We start from the raw sequence: 21,393 nt of genomic DNA on the forward strand, positions 1-21,393 counted from the left end.
GTCAAGAAAGTGTTATACAAATCATCTCGTCATGTGCATACAAACCAAGCAAGGGACAAGGATGGTTAATACAGCAAAGCAGTGTTCTTAAATTGGTAATGATTTATGGTATGATAGTACTGTGAAGATCTAGTCATGAGTTACAAGCTGTCTGTGCATGGCAGTGTGCACACACACTGTTTGAAGAAAGGCTCTCCTTTCAAAAGTGGTGCTGACTAACCAGTGTTAATCCTGCCTGCACTGCAGCACTCTCCAAAAAGCCTGAGAACAAGGGGAAGAGATCAAGGTTGCACTTGGGGTTTGCTGACTAGAAAGATGAAGGCTCTTTGTCAGTAGCTGCATCTTCAAGTTGCCTCTGTGAATCTTTTTTCTGTTCTTCTGCCTTCTCTCATCATCGTCAGCATGACATTCTGACATGTGTGGGTTCTGAAATAGAGATAGTTAATGAAAAGACAAATCGTGGTGTGATTCCTGGGACTGTCCTGTACAGGGCCAGGAGTTGGACTTCAGTGATCCTTGTGTGTCCCTTCCAGCTCAGAGTATTCTGAGAATAAATTGAGTGGGCTTTAGTAGCAGTGTTCTTTTTTACAATTTGCTATGGCACTTGTTTTTCTTGTGATGAGTATTACTTAGGTGTGCAGCCAATTGCAGGAGTTTGTCATTGAGAGAAATTGTCAATAGATTTTGCTAGTGAAAACACAGAAATACAGTGAAACACATACAGAAATGCAATGAAATCAGGCATGGTATGTAATTTACCCTGCCTTTACAGGTTTGCTATGTTCCATAAAAGTCTACATTCTGTAGGTTTTTCTGGCTTTCTAGAAGTTCCCTGGCTGTCTTTGGTTCCTTGTATTTGGATCCTTGTATTCACTTTTAATGTAAGTTCCTAGAGAAGTCCATATAATTTGGATTGGTCAGGTCTGCAAGTAAAGAGGGATTTCAGCCCAGCGTGCACAGGTCAGAGTGATCATCCATGACACAGGAGGTTTGCAGTTGAGGCTCTCTTATGTGTCTGAGTGTGAACATACATCTGTTTTACCTCAGGGTAGAGCATTTGGTGAGAAAGGAATATTACGTTCGTACTCCAGATTATGAACCCAAGTGTCTGTTTTTTCTCATGTACAATATGCTGTAAGTCTGTGAATATTACAGGGAAAGTAACTGGAACCCCACTTACACCTTTTTATCTAGCTCTGCTATCTCTACTGCCCTTCAGTAGGTAAGCTAGAGACAAAACTATCAGTTTTTCTGTCTCTGTGCACAACAAAAGGTTTAATTAAAGCTCATAGTAGTATATCCTGTAGGATGATAGAGCATTCCCAGGAAATGGGAATGCAAACCCTTTGGGGCTGAGGAGGGACTGGAACCCATTTACCTTACTTCCTGTGAATGCCACAATACTGTAAAATATCTGGGATCCATTACCACCTTCTGTCATGTCCCAACTGGATCTACAGCATTTTATCTTTCTCATTGTGCAGAGATGTCAGATACCCAAAAACTTTATCATCTACATTTGTTCTGAAACCTCTACCTGTATTTTTTCTGATTATAGATTAAATTTATGTCTTCCATCAAGAAAAACCTTCCCCACAATTCCCTGCAGTCAGACACCTAACTTGGGCAGATTTGTTTCCATTCCATAATTCAAATCAAAACCAAAAAGTAGTTTGCATAAAAATACCCAGTCTTTTCATTCCATTATTTAGAACTGTCAGAAAATTGAGAGCTCCTGTGAAACCCAGAAACAAGCATGAGCAAATTCTATGTAAAAGCAATAACTGGTCAAACCATGTGAGTGCTTGTGAAGTTAGTGGTTCAGTCTTGAAGCAGCTGTGTCCTATATAAACTAACAAACACCCCGTACGTACTCTGGGGACACAAGATGATACAATGAACAGCCCTCCAGCTCTGTTCTCATGAGCTGTGGCCTCAGCCTGCTCCTACTTGTACATGGACATTTTCATTTATTCTGCTGAAGAGGCCATGTGTTGTAGGTGCCCATGCTGGGATTTCAGCAAAAGACACAAGGGTATTTTAGAACCCAACACCTACTGATTTTTCCCACTGCATTCTGTCCTTTTTGGTGAATTTTAAGCTACTGGATCTTGTGGGAAAATTTTTAGAGCTGTATGAATCAACTGTGAGTAGTAATGTAGTGTAACTCAGAGTCTTAGCAGTTGCATTACTGTTGGTGTTTGCCTGCCTTACTGGGCATGGGGCACGGCACAGGAGTTTCGGTGTCAAACTGGTACAATTGTGGTATCTCTTCTCATGGTCTGGGCATGCACAAATGTGTATTCTCATCTCTTTTGGGACTCTCAACCCTGCAAGGGAATCTTCTGAACTAGCAGTGACATACACTAATTGTGGCAGGTAACCTTACAGAACCATACTGGAATGGAGGAGCCAGTCTCCCTAACCTAAGCAGAAAATCAGCTTTTTGTAGATTTTAACTCTTGTAATTGAAAGTTAAGTCTTAACTAGTTTATTATATATTATTTAAATATATAATGCCCTGCTAAAACAGTGTTTAGAAAAGTGATTTGGAGACATGTTTTATTCCATTAACTTGGAAATAACTGACAGAAGTTAAGTCCAATGTGAAATACTGTTGTTTCTTTTATGCTGTAGCATCACAGTAGCTGAAGTGTGTATGCCTTAAAGTTTTCTCAGGAAACACTTTGAGTAAGCAGTCTTGATGTGCTGAACTTTTTGTGTAGAAGTTATTTCAGTGCTAAGGAATTTTTTATTTTGCACTTCAGTCTGTGATAACATCCCATTCTTTCCATATTACTGCAAGCAGTTCAAAAACTTCTGCGTTTGTGTCTGTAAAGTTACCAGGGGCAGAAGGAGCATTGTGGTCTTGAGCCGTGGTGTGAGGCTGGTAGATAGATAGGCTGTTGTAGGAAGGCTTACCTGTAGAATTCCCATTTGTATTGGTGTGTTGCAAAGCCCTGCTCTGGGGACTGCACTTCTGTTGTCCATCTTGACTTGTCCCATCAAATTTACTTTCCCTGTGTGGGGATGCTCTGCTAGTTCATCCATCATGATGCAAGGTCAGGAGCTGGACCTCTGTGAAGGGCAACCATCACAAGGCTCGTCTGCATCCAGGGAACAAATAGTTCTGTAGGCTGAGTTTAGGATTGGGTTCTTTGATTAAAATTGCTGGCAATTCAAGCAGCAGTGTTTATCCCAAATATCTGCTTGTTTATTGAAGAATGCATCACATAGTTTCTTAATGGTGATCCTGGAATTTACTGTGTGGTGTATTCTGACTATACTTCAGTATCACAGTAACACTGATTAAGTAAATAAGATAGCTGTGAAGGTCATAAATGAAGAATTACCAATTTAAGATTTGTGGGAAAATCTATTCCTCGGACTTGAAAACTAATTCCTTAGTGTAAAACTTTTTTTTTTTTTTTTTTTTTTTTTTTTTGGTACTGGTGCCTTAGTAATGTGCCTCTCTCAAAACAGAAAAGAAAGATACCACTTTAGTGCTTTCTTTTATAGTGAATTGCTTCTTTAGAGTGAATAGTTGTACAAGCAGATATGTTTAGAGTTGTTTCATATGCAGGCGATTTGGGGATTGTAATTAATTAACTCCCTCTGTTGAGGGAGTTCTGCTGTCAAGAGTATTTGCAGGTCATTGCTAGAGGTTTGTAGTCTTTGTGTCATTGTGTCCCATGTCACTAAGGTTGTTTGCTTCTTCAGGCCCTTCTTTTCCACCCACTTTTTTTTTCAGAAATATCAATGGGATTCATTCTGCCAGTCAATAAAATTCACACTGAAAAGCATGGCCCTCAGCTACTGCTAGGAAACCTTCTGGAGAGAGGGAAGAAGGAACTGTTTTAGCAGGGTAGCCACCATGTTCTGAAACAGGCATCTCCAGAGACTGTTTCATTCTGCTTATTTTAGAAACTTGTCCCTTCCTGCTCCCTTTTTAACCAGAGCCTTCATGCCTGGGGGTGGGGGCTTGGCTGTGTGACCAGTGTAGTCCAGCACAACCACTGGCTCTGGCTGAGCAGCAGGAGCTTTTGCTTCCCGTCCCCTCCAAGTTCTCTTTTTCTCCATCATCATCTCACCACTTGTCCCACACCAGGAGAAGTGATTTTGTAGCCAGGTGGAAGGAACAAGGCACTTACTTCCTCTGTTGGATTAGTTTCTTGTTCCAGCCCTCCTGGTGGCCGCGGTAATGCTGGCATTGATCAAAAAGGATAGCAGTGAGAGTAATCAGCCAGGAGGTTGACTAACAAGAGGGAATAATCAGCAAGGAGAATGGGGCAGCTCTCTTCAGTGACTTTCCATCCTTGCACTACATGAAAGTGGCTGTAAAGGTAACATCGGCTCCAGGAGGAATCAATTCTGTGCCGCATTTCTGAACCAAGATTGAGACCCATGAAAGTACAGCTCATGCTAAGAGGTGTCAGGCCGAGGGAAGCACGAGTACGAGTCCAAAAGTGTGAGTTGTGTATTCATTTCTAGGTTTATAAGTGCAATTAGAGTGGTGTGTGGGGCTGTGAGTCAGTTGGCTGTCTGGATCCTGCTTTAAAAAGGTGCTGTCTGCACGACAGCTCGGCTCTTACTGCACACTGAAATGTTTCCCCCGTGCTCTGGTTGCATGTTTCAGTGGAAAGCTTTGCACTAAGGCAGAGTTCAGAATGCAGTAGGGGCAGATGCCATGGAGTGTTTTCCTGTGCTTGCCATCAGCTTGGTGCATTCTGCATCACTGGGGGAGATGAGCAGCTCAGCTGAAGGGAATAATACTGCAGGAACCCAACACGTCAGTGTTAATATTACCTTAATATCTGTGTAAACTGTGGCCTGTGGCAGTGCTGAGCTGAGGAGTGATGGGAGGAGAGCAGCATAGCCATCAGTGTTTAATTTGAGAGGATTAAATGTGTGTACAACTATTACCTTTCTTCCTTGATCCTATTTGCCCAGTTAATTTTCTGTAGGGATGATATTGCCATTCTGATAAATAAATTTTAAAAGGCTTCGGTACTGTGGAGTAGTCAATTGATGATTAGCAGAATGTGAAGAATTTTGCAAATTCAAAATTCTATAGAGAAATAATCCTTCCTTCTGTTGTCACTTAATGAGTCTCTCATTTCAAATTAAAAACTCCAGAAATTTCCATTGAAGCTGTTTTTATAAATAAAAAATTTTCTTCAAGCATTACTGTTTGTCAAGACAGTAAAAAAAAAAAAACTTGGAAAGCATTGAATCTAAACATTTAAGGTCATGTCCATGTTTGTTTTCCTAAAATATTTAACAAAAATAGAGTATGGTTCACAAATGTGCAGAAATAATTTTAAAATCAGTTTTTCAACAGCACACCATTTGCTGCCTTTTAGAAAGGATCCAAGTGGTGATACAGTATTAAAGAGATTTCAGTCTCTTGGCTTTGAGTTGCTTTTTTTCAAGGAGAAAAAACCCACTTTTTCAAGGATTCTGGAATCTTTTTCAAGGTGTGAAGAATGCATATTTTATGATTGGCTTTTTGCAAATATTAAAATGAATATTGTATGTGTGGTTTTAGAAAGTAATGCTGTATTAATTCTCTTAAGTAGTGTGTTAAATATAGTTTTAGGTTATAAAAAATGTTAAAATAGAAACTGTGCTATGTAGGATACTTTTCTTAAAGAAAGGACTTGCAGCAAGATAGCAGCCACAGGACACCTAAATCTTTCAGAGAAAAAGAATTTATTGCCCTCTTATCAGAAGAAACGAACTTCTTCCCGTCTCGAAGGCACTGTCAGGATTCAGAGGAAGGAGCTGACGATGACCAGACAGAATCCTGTATTTGAATGGAATTTACGCATCATGTATGAAGTGTATGAATATGCAACAGGCTATTGCTTTTAAGGGTTAATCCTTTGTTAATGGGGGTCCTTTTTAAGAAAAAGCTACCCAGACGTCCGTAACTCTTTGTTTCTATTGTCTCATATTGTCCTAATTCAAATTGTCCATATTATTATTACTCTAATTGCATTACTATTTTTATAACCATTTTATTACTATTAAACTTTTAAAATTTTAAAAATACAAGTGATTGGCATTTTTCACAAAGGCTTTGTAAAGGGTGGATCAAGTATTATAGAAAATAGTTAAATGTGGCATAAAAATATTAATTCATTGTAACAATGGGGTTTTATTCAGTTGCAGTCATCTCTGGTTGAATACTGACACGACATTTAGTTGTAGCTTCACCAAGGGTTTCCAAAGGCTTCCTTTGCCCAGCCGGTGTACTGGGAGTGATTTGTTTGGGTTTATTCCCTCGATGGAAGAATCTGCTGGGACTTGCAGGGAGTGCATTCGGCGCTGCAGCGGCCGCAGGAGGGTGGGAGGACGAGGGCGTGCATGGCTTCGCTGGCATGGGGCAGCAGTCAGAGCCGAGTCCCATCAGCAGATCTGTGCTCCCATTTCCCAGCGCCCGGCAGCTGGAAAAGCTGTTCGGCTGGGGAGGCAGAGGAAGAAAGCTGGAAAAGCTGTTCGGCTGGGGAGGCAGAGGAAGCGAGCCCTGGGAGAGGCATTGGCGCGGCCATATATGGGAAAGGACATTTTCCTTGTTAGCCTTGCCGGGACTCTGTTCCCAGAGCTGCATTCATCATGCGGATGCGCTTCCACTGGAACGTTTCTCTTCCAAACGGTCTTAATCATAGCTTTAGCACTGTGTCACATCTTTGCTGACTTATTTATATAGTCTGTGTGGACTTGCTGTGCATCCACTCTTAGTCTGCCCTAAAAAGGTGAGCTGTTTGTAATTTTTCTTGTCTAGGCTGACAGAAAAGATGGTGCTCACCTGGTGCCAGCAGCTTGGCTTTTTTCTTACTGAAAAGTCCACCCCATTCTGGGCTTTTTGTACTAAGAGCAAAACTGCTTCATGAGTAACAAAGTCACTTGAGGGAAGTGAGGTTTGCTGAACACAGCATACCTACCATAAAACCAGGAAAGAAGAACCTGAAAGTTGAGCGACCTGGTAAGGACTTGCTGTCCAGACTCCTGGTCTGGTAGGTGAGATCCTAACCATGTAACCACTGTCCTTCCAAGCCTTGTTTCAGTCCCTTCATCTGTCCTCCACCTGCTCCCATTCCTGGGGTCACCATTCTCTCTGATCGAGGTTTGTGGTTGCACAGGTTGAATTTAGGTGATTACTTATAAAGGGACTTAATAAAAGTGTTCTGAAAGAGAGTTTTTGTGAATGAAGGACTGGTCACTTGCAACAGTGTGCAGAGAGAAATTCAAGTTGTGTATATGCAGAGAGTAGCATTCAAAAGTTAAGTAGGATATAATTCATGCTTCAATTTTTCCTCTTTTTTAACCACTAATTTCTTTTGTGTTTATGTACAACATCTGTCAAAGTAGTTCAACAGGATATTCTCCTAATTCTGCTGTGTCTAAACTCCACTGCCTGTCCTCTCACCATAGCATCCACTGAAAAGTGAGCCAAAATGATTTATCAGAAAAATATGAGCCATCTAATACTGTTGTTGGATACAATTTGTTAGCAAAGGGTTGGCTTCTGTTTGAAATTTTCCCCATTGGATTTTGGAGCAGCCATCCCTTCTCTGATAGGTCTGGCTGGATGTGCAAATTAAAAACTGTGTTTCAGTGTGCAAAAACCAAAGCTCAACTGCTGTACTAATTGAGCACTGCTTACTTTGTTGCTAATTTATACAAAAAACAGTATGGCTTCTAGAAAAATGACATATTCTGTTTAGGAGATTCTGCCAAATTCACTTTTCTTTAACTATACTGCAAGATATTTTTTAGGACAAAACGTTATTAAGAATACTTTTGTTTCCAGGATGACTGGAGAGGCTTTAATTAGCAGCAATATTTTAGGGTGTTCAAGGAAACTGGCCATTATAATCTTAAGTTCTCAGAACTCTTATAATGAATAAAAGAGAAATATAATTTAAAATAGTATCAAAATTAAAAAATCAGCTGACCCTGCCTGACTACCTGCTATTAAGGTAGGAAACAATTTAGAAAAATTTAGCCTTTCATTAATACTTATAGTACTGAACATTTTTTTTCTTTTATATGGGTTGTATCCATTAATTTTCTGTTCTCTAAAGAAAAAATGGGTGGATTTTTATGTCAGGAATGCTTTATTGTGCATATTTTGAGATGAAATTTCTATTTTGTTTTATAAAGTGCAAATCCGTAAAATGTCTTTTGAAGATTATAAAGAAAATATTTTGTAAAAAACATGTTTTGGTGTTTATCTTAAAATAGAGGTGTGAGTGTAGAAACTCTGTTTCTGTCCTGTATTGCTGTGGTAGCTTTATTTAGAAGTCTCTCTCTGATAACATTCAGAGCATAAATATTTTTTATAAGGTGTTAAAAATTTGGTCTGGGTTCTTCCTCCCAAGTCAACAACGTTTCCAGATTTCCCATAGCTTGCTGGTTTACCTAGCAGAAGAGCATTTCAAAATAATTTAAGAAGCTACCCCTTCTAAATACAGTGTAGCCCACACACACGGTTTGTATTAGGGCAAAACTGTCCAGTGGTACAACTAAGAGAATTAGATTTGTGTTTGTTCCGTGTTCCTTGTCTCCTCTGAAACACTGTTGTATGTCCACAGCTTCGTGAAATTATAATAATTTTGCACTTACTCATTAGAGTAAATCACCCAGTTTGGTTTCTGTTTTGTCTTCCAGACTAATTTCAAATGGCTCACATGTGCTGGCGTCCTCTGCTGCTTGATATGGAATGGATTTGCCCAGCAGGGTAAGGCACTCGATTGCACTGCAGTAGTTAATAAAACTGTATCTGTTTAGCAGTTATTTATGTGGATAAATGCATCCTCACTAGACAAATGCTAATGGCAGAGATTAACATATCTCATATTAATAACCTGTAGTTGGAACTTAGTTTACAAAACCAGAGTGAGCCAAAGTGAAATGCTGGTTTGTTGTTGTAAAAGACCTTTTTATACCTGAAGTGATGGATTGCGTTCTTCTCTAGGTGGAAGCGACTGCATAAAAGCAAATGCTAAGTCATGTGGGGAGTGTATACAAGCAGGACCAAACTGTGGCTGGTGTAAAAAAACTGTAAGTGCTGCAAACATCTTTTTATGGTTCGGTTTTTCCCCTTGGTTTCAAACTTTACTAAATACTTTACCCATATAGAAATGACTGTTTTCATTAATAGTAATTTCCTGTACTTCTTCAATTCGATACTTATTTGTACTTTAACAATCAAATGCTGTGATTTTTCTGATTTGAGTATAAACATTTTTCACAATGTGTTTACTTCTCCTTTTCTAAATCCTAAGTGTATACAGACCCTATAAGCCATCTCATAGTTATTTAAAATCACTCCAATGTGGAATCTGTCTGAGTATGCTTAATTATAGTCTTCCAGTGACATTAGAGTTAGAGCTAATTTTAGACAGATGTAAGTGGAGTAGGGAAAGAGATTGAAGGGGATTTTTCTTCTAAAAGAAAGATTTTCAAATTTTACTTTTCTGTTGATAGACCTGAGGAGTAAGAGATAGGTTTGTGTGGGTGGCTAGTTTGTTTCGTTATGAAGCAAAAAGTGTATGTTAAGAAAAATTAAGTTTAGGAAACTGCAAAATATAAGATATAACCACTGTCTGCTGATGTATCTTCTTCAGGTTAGGAACAGAAGAAAATATTTTCTATACCTCTTCTTTGGTTTGTTATTGAAACTGAGAAATTTTCCTTTTTCTTGCTAGGAGATGATAATTTATTTTTATTTCTATATATAGCCTACTTACTCTTCCCAATACCAGCTTATAAACTCTCAATATTTAATTAAACTGACTGATTTTATAATGTCTCCTTGAGCTATCAGATTTCCTGGAGGTCTGTGGCACCAAAAACTGACAAGCTTTAGTATACATTTATTTATATGCATATTTTAGGGGAGGGAGCAGAATCAGAATTGCCAAGTTTCTCAGTTAGAAGCCTTATTTATTTATATTTGAGGTTAGAGGTTTTTAAGGTTTGATGTAATGATAATTTGTTGTTCAGAACAAAGTTAAGGGTTGTTTTTGCTTATGGGTGTTACTTTCAGATTGAATTTCCCCAAAATAAGAGTTGTCTGTCTTTGCCCTGCTCTGTCAGCTATTACTTTGTTGTGGAGTACCAAGGTATACTTATATAATCTTAATTAAAAAGGAAAGAATGTTAAAAGCAGGCTGTATGAGTAGGTTCACATTATTGGTACTATGTGAAAATGAAAGATTTTTCTACTCGCAGTCACTTCTAGAGTAGCCAGTTTAAACAGATGTCCCACTTCTGGTGGAGTTGGCATTGGGCTTTATTTTTTTTTCCCTCTTGCATCTTATGCACAGATAAGTATAAGTAGATGCAAACTTCTGGAGTAAATATTAGCCATTGAATATATGTAGTATCATTTAATATATTTCAAGACCGTGTGTTTTATTACTGAACTTTGGAAAAAAATAGATGTGATCATTGTAGGAAGAGCAGTTGTGGGTAGAATATAACAACTTGCACACAGCTGTAAAAGTGATTCTCTTTTGCTTTGTTTTCTAGGACTTTTTGCAAGAAGGAGAGCCAACATCTGCCCGCTGTGATGACTTGGCAGCACTGAAGAGTAAAGGCTGTCCCATGGAAGATATAGAGAATCCCAGAGGCAGCAAACAGGTGCTCGAAAATAGAGAAGTAACAAATCGTAAGAAAGGTGCTGCAGAGAAGCTGAAACCAGAAGCCATTACACAGATCCAGCCACAGAAATTATCACTGCATCTAAGAGTTGGTAAGGACAGTTTCGTTCCAGTTTTGGGATGATTCTCTGTCACCACCATGCCTGCATTTTTTTATTTGTGTCTGTAACCATTTTGTTACAGAAATGACTATTTTTCAGATAACATGAATGATAGCAGAGCCATTCAGTTCAGCTCCAGGTGTTTAGATACTCCAAATACTGTTTGATTTTTGAGAAAGATTAGATACTATCACTCGTTCTATTTTCCCAATAGAATTTAGGAGAAAATTGATACAACATGGATTGTTAGATATATCAGAAAGGTAGAATTGTTTTGTTTTCAGTATTTTGTAGTTGATTTTCTACAGTGTGCCTGTAGGATGAAAGTAGGGGAGTCAGCAAAAACTTCAAGTTAGTGGAGCATTTCCTTTTGCTTGAAGTTCTGCTGTTTCCTGAAGTCTGCATGTCTGAACAAAGTGGTTTTGCAGTTATGCAGCACAGTTTTTGGATTGCTACGTAAAATACCTTCCAGATGCTAAAGATGTGGGCACAGAACCACAGCAGTGAAAACACAAAGTAGTTGTATATAATTTCTAGCCTCTAAAGAGAATTTTAGCTAGTTCAAATGAGGAGAGTGGGGAGAAGCAGGGCTAGTGGCTCACTTGGACACAATGAAGATTGTCCTCAGGGAGAGTTCTTAGATGCTGTAGGCACATGGAACAGCTGCCTTGTGTTTTCCTGGAAGATGAGCTGGTACTTGGGGTCAGCTGCTTTCTGGTACTTGCAGTAATAATTGGAAGGTGATGTGAAGCAGGCTCAGCATGATGTAGAGAGAAAAGTAATGAAAATTATTTTGCAATTTTGGTAGGGCTCCTATTTATTTCTAATGTGAACTTTTTTGCTTCAAACCAAATTATTGTTCCTCTGCTGACACAGAAGTTTCTTCATCAGAACATAGCAGGGACCTGGACAACCAGAATCTAATTACCCAAAAGATGTTTGTAAGCTCTTCCATTGGTATTAGTTCTCTGAGGGACTGAGAACTGCAGAGAGAGATACTTACTTTCTGTGCAGGCTTTTTGAAATATTAGCTAAGGAAAATCTAAACAGATTTTTGTGCTGGCTTTTTTCCCCCTTTGTTGTTTGGGGATTTTTTGGTGAAAACCATGTTACAATGGCTGTGTGACTTAGCCATTTAATGTTTTTCTCACATTACTAATTTTGCTGATGTTTAGCAAATGTTTCCTAATTATTAAGCAAACTTAAGTAGCAGCAATACTGCCATTTAAGCTCAATGACTGAGGGGAGGGGGCAATCCTATTGATTTAATTCCATATTTCATATAAAATAGGCAAAAGAATACTGTTCCAGTTTCTGGGAAGAAGGGGTATGTGGTATGTATGTGCAGTCCTTCTGCACTGTCTTTCAGCATCAGAGTGAGACTACATTCTTCTGTAGGTAAAATGCAGGGTCTGGACTTACAATCACAACAAATACTGACTTGCTGTTCTCTCACTGCCATTTCTGTGCTCTGAGCTTGGTAGATGCAAAGTAACTTGCAGTATTCAATCCAGAATTAATTTTTCTTTTATAAATCTATTAAAACAATGTGGTTTTTTAACTTTTGAGAATTATTGAAGTCATCTTGGATGAAAATAGATGTCAAAAATTTGTGCCATTAGGTGTTACAGGAACCTTGTTAGAATGACTACAACTATGAAGATTTGAAATTGCAGCAATTATAACAAGCTTGGGTTTTGGCATGATAATTTTTCTGTGGGGAGATAAAGCACCTCAGAAATACAAAGTTGAACATTTGAAAGAAAGACTTGTTGAAGTTTTTTTTAAATCATAATTTGTTGTTAAGCATTTCAGTCAACAGGAGGAAAAAATAACTCACCTTAATAACTCACCTTTAGCAATTCAAAACCTTCATAAGGATTTACAAGCCTTTCCTTAGAAAGGCATTTTTCTTGCCAGTGCAGTTATGGAATTTTTAATGGTTTCTGTTTGTTGTTTAATCTGCAAAACAGGGGAACCCCAGACATTTTCATTAAAATTCAAGAGAGCTGAAGACTACCCCATTGACCTTTATTATCTTATGGACCTCTCCTATTCTATGAAAGATGATTTAGAGAATGTGAAAAGTCTCGGAACAGCTCTGATGTTTGAGATGGAAAAAATAACTTCAGACTTTCGGATTGGTAAGAAAGATTTGCCTATTCTAAAAATACAATAATTTTCTTCTAAGTTTCCTTCCTCATGTTTTTTACATTATTGTAAATGAAGAGTATTTTTTTTCAGTTTAGCAGTATTATGGCAGATGTTTTAATACATAGGACCCATTGAACAGTGTAAAAGTATTTGGCATTGGTGGAGATGGTGAGACATAAACAAGTATAAGAGCTATTTCTGATGTCAGTACAGCTATAATGCATTTGAATTCTGTTGTGTGATAATAGAAATGAGACTTCCATTCTTCAACTTACAATGATTTTGTTGTTCTTGTCTTAGGCTTTGGCTCTTTTGTGGAGAAAACTGTGATGCCTTATATAAGTACAACACCAGCCAAACTCAGAAATCCTTGCACAGGGGACCAGAACTGTACAAGTCCATTTAGCTATAAAAATGTGCTCAGTCTTACCAGTGAAGGAAACAAGTTCAATGAACTTGTAGGTAAACAGCACATTTCTGGGAACTTAGATTCTCCTGAAGGCGGATTTGATGCAATAATGCAGGTTGCAGTTTGTGGGGTAAGTGTGTATTATCTTTTTTTACTATTCTATTAGATGAAATTGTTTGCCTGCAGCCATAGTGTTTTATGGTGGCTGATTTTTGAATATGTCACCTCCTGTGAGCAAGACAGGGTAGGTGAGGAAGAATTCAGTGAGTGAATGAAACTGGGAAATGTGAAGGTGCCAAACAGAGGTTGTGATCACAGCACATAGGGACAAAGCTTTTAAAGTTTGCTATAGAAGAAGACTCAGGTTCTGCTTAAAAGTGTATGAGATCCTGAGGTAGCAAGTATTCTCAGATTATTTTAAAGGTCTGTAAGCTTCTTGTGGTTGCAGAAATTTGGTGTGTTGTGACTTTTACTAGTTTCTCAAAGTAGATGGAAAACTGGTTTTTTACTTACTTTTGAAGGCCTAAAGATTGCTTGTGTCTGACATTTTTTCAGACTGTTCTATGCACCTGTACCAAATGGATTTCCAAAAAAAGCAATACCCAAGTTTATTGCTCTGTTTCCATATTATTTTTGCTGTTGATCAATGGATTGAAGACTTTCTGAAATGATCTGGAGTCTTGATTTAAAAGTGCAGTGTTTATCATAAGCCTTATAGGTTTTTTTTGGTGGTGACTTAGTATATGACATTTTCTGCAGGGTCATCTTTCATTAAATTAGCTACTGCTTCAGCTCCATGGATAAATTTTTAAAATTAGAAAAGGGCAATTTATGTAATTAAACAGTTGTGGGCCAGGATGCTGATGGGCCAGTCCTCTGGCAGGCACTGTGCTGGTGCAGATCTGCACTAGGTTGGCAAAGCCTGATGGTTCTCCAGAGTGTAATGCTGGGCAGCTCAGAACTGCAGCAGTGCTGCACACCAGTGTCCTGGGCTGCCTGCTCCTGGCAGGGGAGTGGGACTGGCACTGAAGAGCCTGATTTCTAAACCCTGTCACTTTTCAGATACTCCACTGAGAACTGAGCAGGGTCTATTTCAAAAAGAATCTTTTTTGCCTTTGATGAAAAACCTGCAGCCAATATTTTGGAGCAGACATTAAATGAAATACAAGTGTTTCCAAGGTTTACATGAATTAATGTTTTCCAGGGTGACACTTCTGCAATGTGACTTCTCCTGAGTCTCTAACTTTCCATGCACTTCTGTCTCAAGTGTTGGTTCCCAATGCATTAAAATAAATTGGTACAAAGTACCAGAAATATGTTTGTGTTTTTCCCAAGGAACAAATTGGCTGGAGGAATGTTACAAGACTATTAGTATTTTCCACGGATGCTGGTTTCCACTTTGCAGGAGATGGTAAACTTGGTGGAATTGTTCTGCCAAATGATGGGAAATGTCATCTGGAAAATAATGTGTACACAATGAGCCACTATTACGTAAGTCATTATATCATCTTCTAGGGAAATGAATATTTTATGATGCTAAAGCTCAAAAGAACTCATTGGGTCATCTGATATGGTGTCAGACCACTATGTCTTAGAAAATTTATCTGTTTACACTAAGTGATTTTAGTTAAACTAAAGCAAATGTGCAAGAATTAATCTAGCCTTAGTTGGAAAATTTCAAGAAATGGCAGCTTTCATGCTATGACTATATGTTACTGGATTTTAACCTTTCTGATGACTAATAGTCCTGTATGCTACACTGAATCACAGAATATTCTGAGTTGGAAGGGGTGCACAAGGGTCATAGAGTCTAACTCCTAAGCTGGACTTGTATGTCCACTGGAAAACTGATGATTGTGTCATTAGTTTATCATTTCACCAGTTTTCATTTTCAGAATAGTTTACTAGTGAAAAATACTGTAAAATATCTGCTTGAATGGTTTTTTAAGACTGAAGTCTTCTGATGCAAAGTTTATGGTAAGAGTATGGTTAACATTGTCTTCGTGGTTTATTGGGAGGGAGATCAGACAAAAAATGCAAAGAGAAAAAATTACCAGATGGGGTAACCACAATAAACTTCACCAAGTTTGTGTGTTCATATATTCATAACTTGGAGTGAAAATACCACAATAAAAACCTAAAATTAATTCAGTTTTATTTTATCATTTCTTTGTGAAACAGTACAAAAAGTAGTGATTTTGAGGGACAGAGGATAATTTTCTGAGGACATTGAGATTAAGGATTTAACCTTTTGTATGGCATGGAATGTGATAACATCCATGTGAAGGAACACCTATCTTCATGAGGCATATATGAAATCTTACCAATGCCTGTTTGTTTCCAGAGGTTGTTTTGCTTTAGAACTGTGACATGAAGAGTTAGGAGTTCTGTGTATGTTTCTAAAGATGGTTTGTATTTATGATGTCAGAGTATTTTTGATTATTTTCTAACAACATGTCTCAAATTTGAGTTTAATTTTATGCTTGACTTTTTTAGGATTATCCCTCTATTGCTCATCTGGTACAGAAACTTAGTGAGAACAATATTCAGACAATCTTTGCTGTTACTGAAGAGTTTCAGGCAGTCTATAAGGTAAAGAAATTACTCTGAAGTCATTAAAATTTACTAACCTGAAATTAAATTAATTTTGTGAAAGTAAGTGATCATGGAAGTAGTATTTTGCTACCCACATACTTTGTTATTAAGCTTTTTTTATTTCTTCAAATCAAAACTGACTCTGTGTAATTTCCAATAAGTGCCCCTTGTCCTAGCTACTCTTTATAGGTATGACTGAGTGGAGAACACATTTGCAGTTCTAATTTTTGTCAACCTTTTTACATCAAAATAGCTGAGGGGGGTGTGGACACTGAATCAGGGGACACACTTATGAAAGAACATATTTTGTCTCTTTTGTTCTATTTATGTATCCCATGTTTAAAATTAACTAAACTGCTGGATGTGATTGTGCAATAGGAAATGACTTTGTAAAGGACATGCATATTTTTCCTTCTTTTAACCTGTTTTTTTGGTTTTGGGGTTCTTTCTTAAACTGTATTCAAATTTTTGTTGGCAAATGATGCCTGCCTATTTTTAATGTATTCTAAGTGTGGTTGAAGAGAGATTGTGGTCAGCTTGTACAAGGCTTAGTATTCTCTTACCAAATGCAGAGTTTGTGCCAGAAAGGCTGTGTATAACCTCAAAAATTGTGTTCATCACTGGCAACACAGCTTTATTTTCTGAAGTACTTGACTAGTTAATCCACTAATGCATTATATCACCATTTTTATTGCGAATTATACTCTGTTTGTTAGTAAGACTGTACTTTTCCTTCTTTTTTGTCAATATTGAAAGGAACTGAAAAATCTGATACCAAAATCAGCAGTGGGAACATTGTCTTCAAATTCCAGCAATGTGATCCAGCTGATCATTGATGCATACAATGTAAGTTCAGATTTTATGTATTAATTTTTCTTGCTTGTAAGTTTTTCAAGCAGAGACTCTAAGGTGGATTAGTTAGTGTTCTACACTGTAAATACACTCCATTGCTGTAAAACCATACTAAACATTAAACCTCTGTGGCAGTAAGAGATTAGATGAGTAAAAAGATGCACTCTTAAAGTCATTTAAAATGGCATTACAAGGAAGACTTATCATCAGCGTTTTCCCTTTCAGAAAATAAAATTCATAGCCAAATCTTACACTGTTTCTTCAGCTTCTTCACTTTTACCTTCCTTCCAATTGTTAGCAAAAGAGGCCATTTTGCTGGGTTTGGCCCCACAATATTTTCTTCATTGCTGCATTGTGTGTAAATGAGGCTCACTTCTCCTGTGGAGGATGTGGGGTAAACGAGTGCCTGGGGGAACCTGTCCTGACCTTGTAACAAGCTCAGACATGGGAAGGAGTCACCGCAGAGTGACTTTGGGCAGCCCTGGGCTGGTGTTTCTCAGCACATTGGAACTTAAATAATTCCAGTGTGCCTCTGGGGTTGGTGCTTAGACTGGGCATAGTTGTATAATGTCTGCTCTTCAACAGAACACTTCTGCAATTCAGTTTGAAGTTAGGTAATAACTGCTGTTTCAGTCCCTTTCTTCAGAGGTTATCCTGGAAAATACTAAGCTACCAAAAGGAGTGACAATCAGTTACAAGTCTTTCTGCAAGAATGGAGTGAATGACACACAAGAAGATGGAAGGAAGTGTTCTAACATTTCAATTGGAGATGAGGTAACTCAGAGCAGTGCTGCTGCTCAAATACAAAATGCATTTAAAATGCCCAACACAGCATTTCTTTTAAATAGTACAGACAAAACTCCTTGTAGTAACATGACACTCCTTTTTTTTAGGTTAGATTCGAGATTAATATAACAGCTAATGAATGTCCAAAGAAAGAACAAAATGAAACAATTAAAATTAAACCCCTGGGATTCACTGAAGAAGTTGAAATTAATCTTCAGTTCATCTGTGAGTGTCAGTGTCAGAGTGAAGGAGAACCTAATAGTCCAGCCTGCCATGCAGGAAATGGAACATTTGAATGTGGTGCCTGCAGGTAAATAAATACACATTTTCTTTATTTTGCAAAAGAGAAATACGAGCAAGATCTTTGTTTCCTTAATTAGGGTTTACTTGAGTTCACTAATTTTTTTTTTTTTAAAGAACAAGAATTGCTGTTAGAGCCCTTTTAGGATACTCTGAAATACTGCCATATCTCTGCAAATAATCCCTATGCTTAAATATTGATCATTAGATCAGCATTGTTTTATGAGTCAGAATTCAAATTTGGCCTTGTGTCAGTACTTTAAAGGACACAGATCAGTTTTTGGTGTTCCTTTTTAAAATCAAGAGAACAGATTTTCCCATCTATGTGTGGAAGAACTTCTTGTACTTGGTGTCACTGTCACTGGTGTCCACTTGGTTTCACATGGGTGAGAACAGGCCTGTGGGTAAGCACAGACTTTTGTTTTGTAAATGCAGCACTTTCCCAATGATCTGTTGTCTCTGATGGACACCATGTATCAGTCTGTTGATCACTGATGGGAACAAGAGCAACCTCCATTTGCTCATCTGTATCTTACCCTTGATGATGAGAAGTGCTGATCCCTGAAGTTCTCAGTTTGGCAGCTCTGAAGATCATCTCTCCTTCTTAATTGATGTTCATAAGAGCCTTTTCATTGAAATACCACAGCAGCTACAGGGAACAGTTGTTGTCACTTGAGAAATAATTACTGTTCTGTCACATGAGAGAGGGATTAATAATGATTATGTGACAGTTTAGTTAGAGGGAGTGACACATAGTCTCTCACCTCGAATATCAGATAAGATAATCAGCATAAAAGCAGCTTAGTCCAGTTTGCTCCACTGCCTTCAAGAACTGGTACATAGGTGTCTGCTGGAAACCTCATTTGAAGATTAAGTTGGAATATCCCTTGAGAGAGTAATCACTTTTAGTGCTGTTCTTTGTGCTATTCTTGTGGTCTTTTTTTTTTTTTTGTGTCTTTCCATGAAGGTTACGTTTTCAGCCATGCTCTTACCTTGCAGATGTAATGAAGGACGAATCGGAAGACTATGTGAATGTAGCACAGATGAAGTAAATAGTGAGGATATGGATGCTTACTGCAGGAGGGAGAACAGCACAGAAATCTGCAGTAACAATGGAGAATGCATTTGTGGACAATGTGTGTGCAAGAAAAGGGAGAACACCAATGAGGTGTATTCTGGCAAATACTGTGAATGTGACAACTTCAACTGTGATCGATCAAATGGTTTAATCTGTGGAGGTGAGAGATGCTTCAGCTTTCTGCAAGCAAAGCTGATCAGCAGTTCACAAGTCTGTCTTCTCTTCTCTACCCAGCAGAGTAGGCATACTTAGCTAAAAGATCAAAGCCACTTGATAGCAGAGATGAGGATACTCACAGATTTAGTGATTACAAACACTTGTCTGTTAATAAAAGAGCTCTCTGAACATGTAGTCTGTTAATGCACATCTCACCTTCCTTCAATCACAGCTCCAAGAAGGGTGTAAAGTGAACTTGACTCCTGCTGTTTATTACAGAATTACTCTCAGGTATTTCAGTAAAGAAGGCTGACAGCTGTCCTGAGATTGTAATGTTGTACTGGCTCAGTGTAAGCACTGTGTCAATAGAAAGAGAGAATGGCGTCAGCTTACTTGTAATAGTGAGTGCTTGACTTTGGTGCTTGACAGGATACCAGTGAACTGCTTGACACTGTTCTGAAAGGTAAGTGAAGACCAGAATGTGCAAGATCCAGAAAAACACTTTAAGCACTTCAAGCAAGACTTTGATGATAGTTAATTCCTGAAATCAAAAGCAATTTAAAAAGCCATTCAGCAGCCAGTATCTAAATTATTTTGCTGTTTTGCTCGTGGAAGTATCTGGTAGGAGCATAACTCAGCACTACCTCAGTGTTATCTGTGCTGCAAAAATAAAACAGAGAAGCCAGTAAGCTCTAACTGAGTGATGAGAATACCTCATTTGTCTGATTTGCTCAGAATCCACTATTGCTCTGCAAAGGATGGGAGCAATGGTGGTGATGTTCCAGAATACACGGTGACAGGAAAGTCTTGACTGAAACACTTCGTTCATTGGACAGTGAGGGGTGTAGCCAAAGACCTTTCCTTGTCATCCAGATCAGTATAAAGGCATCTTGTTGCTTGTGCAGAGAGTGTAAGGAGCATGAAGTTGGGTTGGGTGTGTGAGGTCAGAAGTAGAGCAGCTGAACATTGGTGTACTGTGGAGCCAAAGCTGTTTCATTTTTCTCTGTTTTGAATACTCTGTTAGTGCACTCCTTTAAGTCTTGCTTTATACGTTTGTATAGTGATAGATATGAAGACAGGAGCATGGAATTTATCTGTAGTGGTCTACATCCATTCATATTTTCATATAGCAGTCAGTGCATGCCAGAATGTGAACTGAAGCAGTGCTGTCATGCTTCTCCACCCAGGGGATATGGTCATCACATTATACTATTCTTGATCTGATACTCCTCCATCTTGTTATATTGTTTATGAAAAGAAATCCAGATGTATGGGAGAATGGGGAAAGGGGACAAATGCCTGCAAGTTGTCTTTCAAGGAGCTAAAATTTATTTTGTACCTCTTAATTCATTCTTCATTGTCTCGCCATGGTTTCTTTTTCTTTTATGTACCCTGAGGTGGTGAACATTTATTTCTCACAGTCACAGATGTTTTTGTATTAGACTTGATCTCATTGCAATACCTTTCACTGCACAGGAAATGGAATCTGCAAGTGCAGAGTGTGCGAGTGTTTCCCCAACTTCACTGGCAGCGCCTGCGATTGTTCCTTGGATACTACACCGTGTATGGCATCAAATGGGCAGATTTGCAATGGGAGAGGAACCTGTGAATGTGGCACCTGTAACTGTACAGATCCCAAATTCCAAGGCCCCACCTGTGAAATGTGTCAGACTTGCCTCGGTGTCTGTGCAGAGCACAAGTATGTACCCAGAAAACCAAGTCCCAGCTTCTGTGTGTTTTGAGTTTGTGATATGTGAGGATTTTTAAAACAAAGCTTTTGATAGTTAAAATTTCAGCTTTTTACTTAAATGAAATACTGAAATTACTAACTTGACAGTCAATAACTAAACCTAGACCTGTGTAAGCCAGTGAAATTTGCATCCTTCCCTTTGGAAATCGAGGTTTTTAGAAACCTAGCATTTTCTGCATGAAAACTTTGAAATATGTTTAGGATTAGTGGCTAAGAGGATTCCTGTGCGACTCACTTTGTGCTGAGAAAAAAACTTGGTATTTTTAGTAAAAACATCCTGTTCAATTGCATTTTTCAATGAATTATTCAGTGATACCCCACTGTAAAGCCCATCACTGAATTTGTTCTTTTTAACCTGTGTGTGTTCCACTCTGTTCTTACAGTGCCTTCTCTGAGAGTATTCATTTCCCAGGTAGAGGTGTTGAAAAACTTTGGGGTTTTTTCTCTCCTTCAAACCTGTAGGACATTCAGGGAAAGAGGATCTTATGAAAAGGACTTTTGTTAATCTCAAGGTGTATAAATTTTTTGACTGGTACAAC

The 21,393-nt window shown here is 38.3% G+C and overlaps 1 protein-coding gene across 1 annotated transcript in view; it reads left to right on the forward strand.

Annotated features, from left to right (window-relative positions):
- The window catches only part of ITGB1 (integrin subunit beta 1), a 43,828-nt gene that overhangs the window by 11,436 nt on the left and 10,999 nt on the right, over positions 1-21,393 (forward strand). The window contains exons 2-13 of the mRNA XM_059467857.1: positions 8,677-8,746; positions 8,984-9,069; positions 10,543-10,765; positions 12,748-12,918; positions 13,229-13,467; positions 14,673-14,828; positions 15,834-15,929; positions 16,689-16,778; positions 17,418-17,558; positions 17,678-17,880; positions 18,870-19,108; positions 20,581-20,803. Of these exons, the coding sequence (XP_059323840.1) occupies positions 8,677-8,746; positions 8,984-9,069; positions 10,543-10,765; positions 12,748-12,918; positions 13,229-13,467; positions 14,673-14,828; positions 15,834-15,929; positions 16,689-16,778; positions 17,418-17,558; positions 17,678-17,880; positions 18,870-19,108; positions 20,581-20,803 (1,937 nt within the window). The remainder of the gene's footprint in view (positions 1-8,676; positions 8,747-8,983; positions 9,070-10,542; positions 10,766-12,747; positions 12,919-13,228; positions 13,468-14,672; positions 14,829-15,833; positions 15,930-16,688; positions 16,779-17,417; positions 17,559-17,677; positions 17,881-18,869; positions 19,109-20,580; positions 20,804-21,393) is intronic.

Source organism: Ammospiza nelsoni, chromosome 1, assembly GCF_027579445.1.
Source record: "Ammospiza nelsoni isolate bAmmNel1 chromosome 1, bAmmNel1.pri, whole genome shotgun sequence".
Lineage (NCBI taxonomy): Eukaryota > Metazoa > Chordata > Aves > Passeriformes > Passerellidae > Ammospiza > Ammospiza nelsoni.